Genomic DNA, 8,582 nt, shown 5'->3' on the forward strand with positions numbered 1-8,582 from the left:
CTCGGGACCCTGTCCTGTCCCCTCCTCCCCTCGGCTCCTGCGGCCCCGCGTCTTCCCACACGTATGTGTGTGTGCACTATGCGCGTGGGCGAGATCCCCGCGCTGCTGCCTGGCACCTGCCTCGTGCGGGGCCGGTGACGACTGGACCCAGGAAGGCACCGCTGGCTGCTCGCACCCCCCGCCCCCCCGGTGAGGGGCCGTCTGCAACAGCTCCAGTTTCAGGGAGGTTTAAATTGCCCCGTGACACGTCCACGACAGCTGTGCTTGGGGCCGGGCCGTGCTCCACTCGAGGCAGCGGTGTCGGTGGCTTTGTTTGCCGGCTCCGGGCCGTGGCCGGCGGGCGGGCAGGCGGCTCTTGGTAAGTGGAGCGTGCAGACGGCTGGCACTGGTGGCTCGCGTGGGCAGGAGCAAGTGACAGTTGTCCTCCCTAGGTGGCACCAGCCCAGTGGCGACCTGCCGAGAAACCTGTCGCCTGCCTGAGGCCAGTTGTGCGATGCTGTGCAGGGCTCAAACTCCTCCGCACCCGGAGCTCGCACCCTGTGGCATGAGACTTTGTCACCCTCGTTATCGTTATCTCTGCTTCCCTGGATGCAGATTTTATGAATGGTCTTAAAACGTTTGCAGATTTGTTTTAAAAAATCCAGGCTCAGTATCGCTGGCTGTGGGGCCTGCGTCTGCTGCTCGGGGTGTCCGCAGCTGCGCGCAGGGGGCTTCTGGCAGGGCTGCCTTTCCCTGCCCCTTCTCTTCTGGCTAAGGCTGCTGAGCCACGGAGGAACCTTTGGCTGAGTCCCAAAGTGCTTCCAAGGCTTCCTGGAATGGGCCTGTGCTGGCAATGGGGGCACGCAAAGGCTCCTGTGGGAATGCCCTTTCCTGCAGCACCCCCAGGGCTGCTGCCTACTTGCCGAAAAGGAAAGGCTCCAGCACCAGCGCTTCTCGTGGCTTTAATAAGCCACACTTCCGGCCCGCTTCTGTTTGCAGGCAAACTCCCAAAGTTTAGGCGTGTCTAAAATGACGTACAATTAACTCTAAAATAGTAAGCAGCATTACTTGAGCCTTGAAGAAGATAAGCTTAGTTCAGGCTTTGGGGGAAATGGCTGGATCTTATTTTATCCAGAACTGGTAGCCCCCTGAAACAGGCCCCCTCTTCTGAACGCCTGCATTCGTGCAGATTTCCTGTAGTAACTTTCACAGTGACTTCCTGAGGCTAGTTCTGTGTTGCCAGCTACTTCCATTTCAAAAAGCTGCATACGTTTTTAGCACATGGTTGCTAGTGACAATAACGCCCAGGGAGTGCTTTGAAAATGTAAGTTTTATATCATGCCTAGTACTGGACCTGCATTTCAGTTGAGAAGTATCTCAAAAAGATGGCTTAAAATTGTGTCCTTTGAACAGGTAATTGCATTTAATGTTTTAGGAAATGCAGAGGTTAGGTAGCAGCTGACTAATAAGATGGGGATTTTTTTAAACAACTTGATTATCAGTTTGCTTCTGTTCTTTTTTCTCTTAAAAAACAAAGCAACAACCCAAACATGAGCTGCTGGAGGCTGTTTTAGCTGTTTATCTTGATGTGGGAACTTGCTCAAGGAGGTGGGGGCAGCAAACCTCCTTGGACTCTATTATTAAAATGCTAGGAGTCAGCATGACTACAGAAGCTGTGAGCAAATAAAGAAGAGGTGCTGTCTTGTATTTCAGAGCGACAGGAGCTTGCTGTTAGTGCCCTTTGTCAGTCAGAAGGATGCTGGCTACCCGAGTGTCCCGGCCTCTCTCTCACTTCTCTGTGAGAACACTGAAGTTCATGGACATGAGAAATGGCCCCAGGTAAGGAACTTGCCTTATTATTTATTATGCAGAAGAGAGAACTGTTATCTGAAGTAGGATTTGCAGGAAAAGGGCCCCCCCGCACAGAAAGGTTCATTAGAGGCAGAACATTGCCTGCTACCAGGAATGCTGAAGTGTCTGTACCATATCTAACAAGGAATAAACCCCTTGCAACTGCAGAGTACTTGCCATGAGGTGAGAAACTTCCTATGTATTTCATAGTTTCATAGTTGGTCGGGTCGGAAGGGACCTGAGCAGGTCATCAAGTCTGACCCCCTGCCATGGCAGGAAAGATTACCAGGGTCAAACAACTCTGGCAAGGTGTTCGTCTAGCCTCCTTTTAAAGACCCCCAGGGTAGGAGCCAGCACCATTTCTCTTGGAAGTTGGTTCCAGATCCTAGCTGCCCTGACAGTGAGGTAGCGCCTCCTAATCTGAATCTCCCCTCTGCCAGGTTGTGACTGTTATTTCTAGTCACTCCTGGTAGTGCTCGGGGGAACAGGGATTCCCCAATGCCTGCTGGTCCCCTCTGACTAGTTTGTAACAGGCCACTAGATGCCCCTCAGCCTTCTCTTGTGGAGGCTGAACAGGTTCAGGTCCCGTCGCCTCTCCTTGTAGGGCCTGCCCTGCTGCCCTCGATCCAGAACTGGATGCAGTACTCCAGCTGCGGTCTGACCAGTGTCTCATAGAGGGGGAGGATCACCTCCCTGGACCTGCTTGAGATGCATCTGTGGATTCAGGACAAGGTGCGGTTGGCCTTCCTGGCCGCGTCCCCACACTGCTGGCCCATGTTCATCTTGGCATCAACGATGACTCCGAGATCCTTTTCTGCATCTGCCCTGACGAGAAGGGAGTCCCCCAGCCTGTAGGTATGGTGCTGGTTCTTCCTCCCTAGGTGCATCACTTTGCGCTTGTCGGTGTTGAATCCCATCCTGTTCTCGTCCGCCCACCCTTGTAACCTGTCTAGGTCCGATTGCAGCCTATTCCTCCCTTCTAGCGTGCCCACATCCCCCCACATCTTAGTGTCATCAGCAAATTTGAACAGGGTGCTTTTTACCCCCTCATCCAAGTCACTGATGAAAGTGTTGAACAGTGCAGGCCCAAGGACTGAGCCCTGGGGGACCCCACTGCCCACATCCCTCCAGATCGAGAATGACCCGTCCACCACCTCTCTCTGGGTGCAGCCCTCCAGCCAGTTGGCAACCCACTTGACTGTGTAGATGTCAACGCCACAGTCCCCTAGTTTTTTAATGAGAACAGGGTGAGAGACATTGTCGAAGGCCTTCTGAAAGTCCAGAAAGACTACGTCCACTGCTACCCCTGCATCTAAGGATTTGGTGACCTGGTGGTAGAAGGCCACCAGGTTGGTTTGACAGGACCTGCCTGTAATGAACACGTGTTGGTTGCCCCTTAGCATAATCTCCCCCCTCCGGCCCCTCCTGGACATGCACCAGGATCATTCTCTCAAAAAGCTTCCCCAGGATTGAGGTAAGACTAACTGGCCTATAGTTTTCTGGGTCCTCCTTCCTCCCTTTTTTGAAGATGGGAACCACATTGGCCCTTTTCCAGTCCTCTGGCACCACACCAGAGCACCACGAATGCTTGTAAATTTCTGTGACTCTGTTAAAGAGCTAACGAACCATATAAAATAGCAGAGGGATTTGGAAGGGAAAGGACTCGTTATGAAGATGACTTGGGGAGAGAAATAAACATTAGCAGAAAATTAACTATTTAATTATAAATCTTTGCTCTGACCCAACACCCTCTGCATGCAGAGCCAGGGTCCACTCTGATCTGTGCTACTGGTCTTAATCCAAAGCAATTGAGATACCTTCACTGAGAAGATTTGGAGTAAACAAGACTGCGATCTGCTTGAGTGAAGACTGCAGAGTTTGCAGGAATGCAGAATTTCTGCCAGGTCTGGGTTGGAATGGGGGGAAAGAGTGTAAAACGAGGTTGGAATCAGAACTGCGTATCCCACGAGTGGTGCTGGGTATACTTACCGTTCCATGTATGGATGCAGGCAATGGACTTGGACCTTTCTATCCTGGAAGAACTTCATGTTTAAATGACACTGTAAAAGCGTGGCTGCCTCTGGTCAATCTGAGAGCCTGCTGCATCTGTGACCAGCATGCTGCTCAGTACCCACCAGCCCTCAAAGCTGGTGGGGATGGGCGCGGGAGTAAGCGTGAGCAGCCCAACCCTAAATTAAGTGATATCCCTCAGAGTGGCTCATGGCTTCTTCCATTTCCCTGTTGGGGTGGACATGCAAATGTCCATCCCTTGCTCCTGGCCCACCTACAACAACTGCACGTCACTGTATCAAGATGGAGCTGGGGTGTGAGAAGCAACACCCAGTTTGCTTTCCGTCCAGGTACATGGGGCTTAGTGCTGTGTTTGGTGTGGAGCTTCCTAGTTGTGAGAGCAGTAGGATGGTGGAATGAGCTGCCTGGGGAGGTTGTGGATGCTCCTCCACCACAGGTGTTGAAGTAGAGTCTACACAGCATGCCGCTGGGCTGGTGTAGGAACCACGCATCCTGCATTCATGCAGTGTGGGTTTTGGATTAGATGGCCCTCGAGGTCCCATCTAGCCCTGTGATTCCAACATTCTTGTCTATGCTCTTTGCCTATCGTTGTACCATTAACCCTAAAAACATCTGCCTGCCCATATCCCGTGATCCCTCTCTGCAGAGGCCTGACTTAGATCCTGTTGAAGTTAATAGCAGTCTTGCCATTGACTAAATTCAGCTATGCAGAGGCCTCCAAATGCCCAGGTTATGCTAAGCACTTCACAGCCTTCCTGGGAGAGTGATGAAGCTGGGCTGTGGTATGCCCAGATAAGCCTCAGGGTTTGCAAGTGGGGGTCTCTGAGGACAGGGTGCCACTGGCCGCCTCCAGCTGTGACATGGTGTGAGGTCAGGGGGAGAAGCAGGTGGGCTCTCACTTCCCAAACACTTGGGTTTGTGCCAGATGATAGGAAGCAGTTTCATTCCACTGGCAAAGCATTACTAAAGTTCTTGGAGGCCGTGCCAGCCCAGGGCCTCCTGGTGCCTGCCAGCCATACCCCCCAGTTACATTCAACTCTTTGGGCCAGCCCTGCACTCTTCTCTCAGCCTAAACCCCCAGGGACTTTGCTTGTCTGGGCCCTCACTTTGGCCCCAGCCCACAAGCTGCTGGCCGCCCTCTGCTCCTGCTTAAATGAGTGGTAGCCCCTGGCAGCCTGGGAGTTGGGGCCTTGGTTTTGCTGGCGGGGTTCTGTGTAAGAGTGCAAGGCGGAGCCTGCCAAAGTGTCCAGTGTCTCTGCAGGGGGGTGCCTGAGACTTGCCAAATGGGCTGTGGAGCAGACAGCTGTACAAACCAAAGGCAGAGGAAGCCCAGGTAGAGATTTCCTGCAAAAACACCCCAAGGCTTTGGCCCTGTGATGCAGGTGAACCCACACAGGAGCCCATTCAGGCCTGGGTCCCCTGAGCCCACAGGATGTTCCTGCCTCCTGAACCAGGCAGCGTTTCAGCATTCTCCGCTTTCTAATGCACCTGCTTCCTCTCTGTGGGGTGAAAGGCAGGGGTGCTGCACTGCCGGCAGCCACCTGAAGAGCCGTGTTTGCAGCAGCTGAGCCCTTGCAGAGGTTGGCAAACGACTAAATGCATCAAAGCTAAGGCGGCACATTTAAGGGGACAAACAAAATTCCATGGCCGTCGGCTCGCTTTCAGTTTGAACGTGTTGGGAGCTCTCCACGATCCAGCTGCTTAAGATTAATCAGAACTATTTCCTGTTGTAAAGGTGGTTTGTGGGCCCTGGTTTTGTGCACCTTTGCTGGTGTTTTAAGTGCTTAGCAGCCAACATTTATCCCACTGGTTCATTCCCATGCACCTCTAGTAAGAACAGGCAGAATTCACAGTAATCTGCAGGCCATTATGCTGCTCTGCAAACAGCAGAGGCAGGGCCCTCTCATCTGCACTTTAGGTAAACAACAAGGTGAGTTGCAACTTTGAAACAGAAAATGTTTCATGCAAGGTTGTGAATTGTGAGGGCATTCTGAGATGGATCAAGAAGCTCAGTTTAAAGAAATGAAAGCCCTTGCCAGGGTCTCAGCCTGGTGATCTCAGACAGAGCTAGGTTGTGACCGGGACCTGACCTGACCTGACCTCTGCAGCAGCTAAAACTCTTCTTGCTTGGCCTCTGCTATTTCAGGAGCAGGCAGGGTTTGTGACGCTCGGGCTGGAGTACAGAAGGAGCCGGCCTGGGAGATTGTTGTAGCCACACTGCCCAAGTGTGTCAGTGTCAGCTGCCTCTGATGTGGGAGAGATTTCTCCTTTCCCCCTCTGGTTCCCAGCCATGTTCTGTCCCACCCTATCATCTGTACTGTCCGCCACAAATGCAGTGCGCATCCAGAGTGCACACAGATACTTTTCCAAGCACTGCAGAGACGCACATTGTTTGGGGTACACTTGGGGTGCCCCGAGAGTAGGGCTGTGACAGAGCAACAGGCTGGAGACAAACAAGGGAAAAGTTAGGCTCAGTATCAGACAGTCTCCCAACAGTGAGGTCTGCAGGGCTGTGATGTAGTTGTAACTAAACACCTTTGTGTGTGGAAGCGATCATGCTGCTGCTATCAGAAGGCAAAACTGGTGGTGCCCATTCTGCCTGCGGCTGCAGCTCTGTGCACTTAGACTAGTAACTGCTTTGGAAGACTTAGCAATATCCAAGCAACTTCAGCTCCTGGGAAGAGTTCCAAGGTCTTTTGAGAAAAAAATCTTTGGCTTAATAGAAAAAATGGGTGTGTTCTGGGGAGATTTGTAGGACACGCTCCAATTACATCTTACTCTGTGTTCGCAGGCAGAGCTGAACTTCACTGGGGATTTTGCTGTGGTTTAGGGGCCACAGGCAGAAAGACTTGGGACCTGACTGTCCTGTTTTCTCTTGCAGGCCCATGCGAGGGTTTAGCTTTCCTTTCTCGACCCCAAGTAGCAGTCCTCCTTCCGTGAATGAAGTGGAGGAGGTGAGTGTGACTGTGACCATCCTTACACCAAGCGTCTCCGTCCAGCTGGGATCCTAGCACAAAGGGCAGAAGCGTTATGACAGAATTGTCCCTCTGGCCTGCACTGCAGGTCTGGAGCTGGATCTCTTACAGCACATTCCACATTCTTTCCAAGCCTGGAGCTTCCATTATGTAGAAAAGCACATGCTGTTAGCACTAAAATTAAACACTCAGATGAATGTTTTTTTTCCTATATTTGGAACTCGCTAAGCAGCTGGAAATCTCTCTAGGGGAGAGTACGTGGTTGCATTGTCAGGCCATGTATATGAGTCCTGCCTCTTGTGAATAAAGGTGGAAATGTATATAGCCCCAGGATATAGCCCCAAGATGTAGCCTGTGGTATTGTAGTACCGGAGTGGGGGTTTGCTCCAGCATGCTCTGGGAAGCCGTGGGCTGGAAGTCAGGAAACCTGGATTTTATTCCATTCTCTGCCAAAGATTTCTTTGTGACATGAACCAGTCCATCCTTCTGTAAAACTCTTTTGCATCCCATTTGTAAAATGTCCTCATGGGTTTAAGGCCAGAAGGACCCATGAGACCCTGTACTCTGACCTCCCATGTCACAGAGACCACAGACCTTCACCCAGTTACCCTGCATTGAGGCCTTTAAGTTGGGAGTCTATAATGGCATGTGCCTGTTCCACGGATGTTGAGGTACAGCTACCCTGAATTCCTGAGATACAGTGGAAATAGGGCCAAATACCCAAGATAGCTGGTATTTTTGGCCCCAGTTCTGCCTCTCTCTCCCCACTGCTGAGATGTGTTGCACAAAAGCCAGTCTCGGTCCCTACAGCGCCAGGGGTTGTTTTTTGTGGATCTGAATACTACCTAGCTAAATGTGCATCTGCTGGGGAAATAACTTCCCCCTCTTGAGGAGGGGGCCCTGAGCTGTCTGCTTCACGTCCAGACAGCTTGGGGCAGGGACCCAGCCCTTTGGCTCCATCATGTGGTGCCTGCTTGCAGGGATGCAAGCAGAGCCTGCACTCCCCAGGGGTGCAGTGGCCTGCCCCAGGGAGAGGAGGACAGCTTGTGCACAGAGGCCAGCAGTGCTGTAATTGCCAAGTGCCCCTCTGGTGCGGAGCATTAATACCGAGGCCACAGCAAGTTTCACAGTTTCATAGTTGGTAGGATCGGAAGGGACCTGAGCAGATCATCAAGTCTGACCCCCTGCTGTCGGCAGGAAAGAGTACTGGGGTCAAACGACCCCGGCAAGGTGTTCATCCAGCCTCCTCTTAAAACCCCCCAGGGCAGGAGCGAGCACCACTTCCCTTGGAAGTTGGTTCCAGATCCTAGCTGCCCTGACTGTAGACATAGACATAATTTTTTTTTTCTTTTTTTTTTTTAAACTGTGAAGTTGCGCCTCCCGATATCTAGCCTGAATCTACTCTCCGGCAACTTATGGCCATTATTCCTTGTTACTCCCAGTAGTGCTCGGGGGAACAGGAACTCTCCCATTGCCTGCTGGTCTCCCTTGGCCAGTTTATAGATGGCCACTAGATCCCCTCTCAGCCTTCTCTTGTGGAGGCTGAACAGGTTCAGGTCCTATAGCCTCTCCTCGATGGGCTTGCCCAGCTGCCCCCTGATCATGCGAGTGGCCCTCCTCTGGACCCTCTCTATGTTGTCTACATACCTCCTGAAGTGCGGTGCCCAGGCCTGGATGCACCGAGGGTCTGGAAAGTGGATGGGACTTTGGCAGCTGCATGAGGCAGCACTGGTCCCCAACCTTGCA

At 52.3% G+C, this 8,582-nt stretch overlaps 1 protein-coding gene across 1 annotated transcript in view; it reads left to right on the forward strand.

Annotated features, from left to right (window-relative positions):
• The first annotated feature begins 501 nt into the window (after nt 1-501).
• BDH1 (3-hydroxybutyrate dehydrogenase 1) overlaps nt 502-8,582 on the forward strand; it is a 25,555-nt gene continuing 17,474 nt past the window's right edge. The window contains exons 1-3 of the mRNA XM_019503516.1: nt 502-585; nt 1,690-1,818; nt 6,743-6,815. Of these exons, the coding sequence (XP_019359061.1) occupies nt 1,736-1,818; nt 6,743-6,815 (156 nt within the window). The 5' untranslated portion in view covers nt 502-585; nt 1,690-1,735. The remainder of the gene's footprint in view (nt 586-1,689; nt 1,819-6,742; nt 6,816-8,582) is intronic.

The sequence above is a fragment of the Gavialis gangeticus genome, unplaced genomic scaffold, assembly GCF_001723915.1.
Source record: "Gavialis gangeticus isolate Ggan-Ray unplaced genomic scaffold, GavGan_comp1, whole genome shotgun sequence".
Classification (NCBI taxonomy): domain Eukaryota; kingdom Metazoa; phylum Chordata; order Crocodylia; family Gavialidae; genus Gavialis; species Gavialis gangeticus.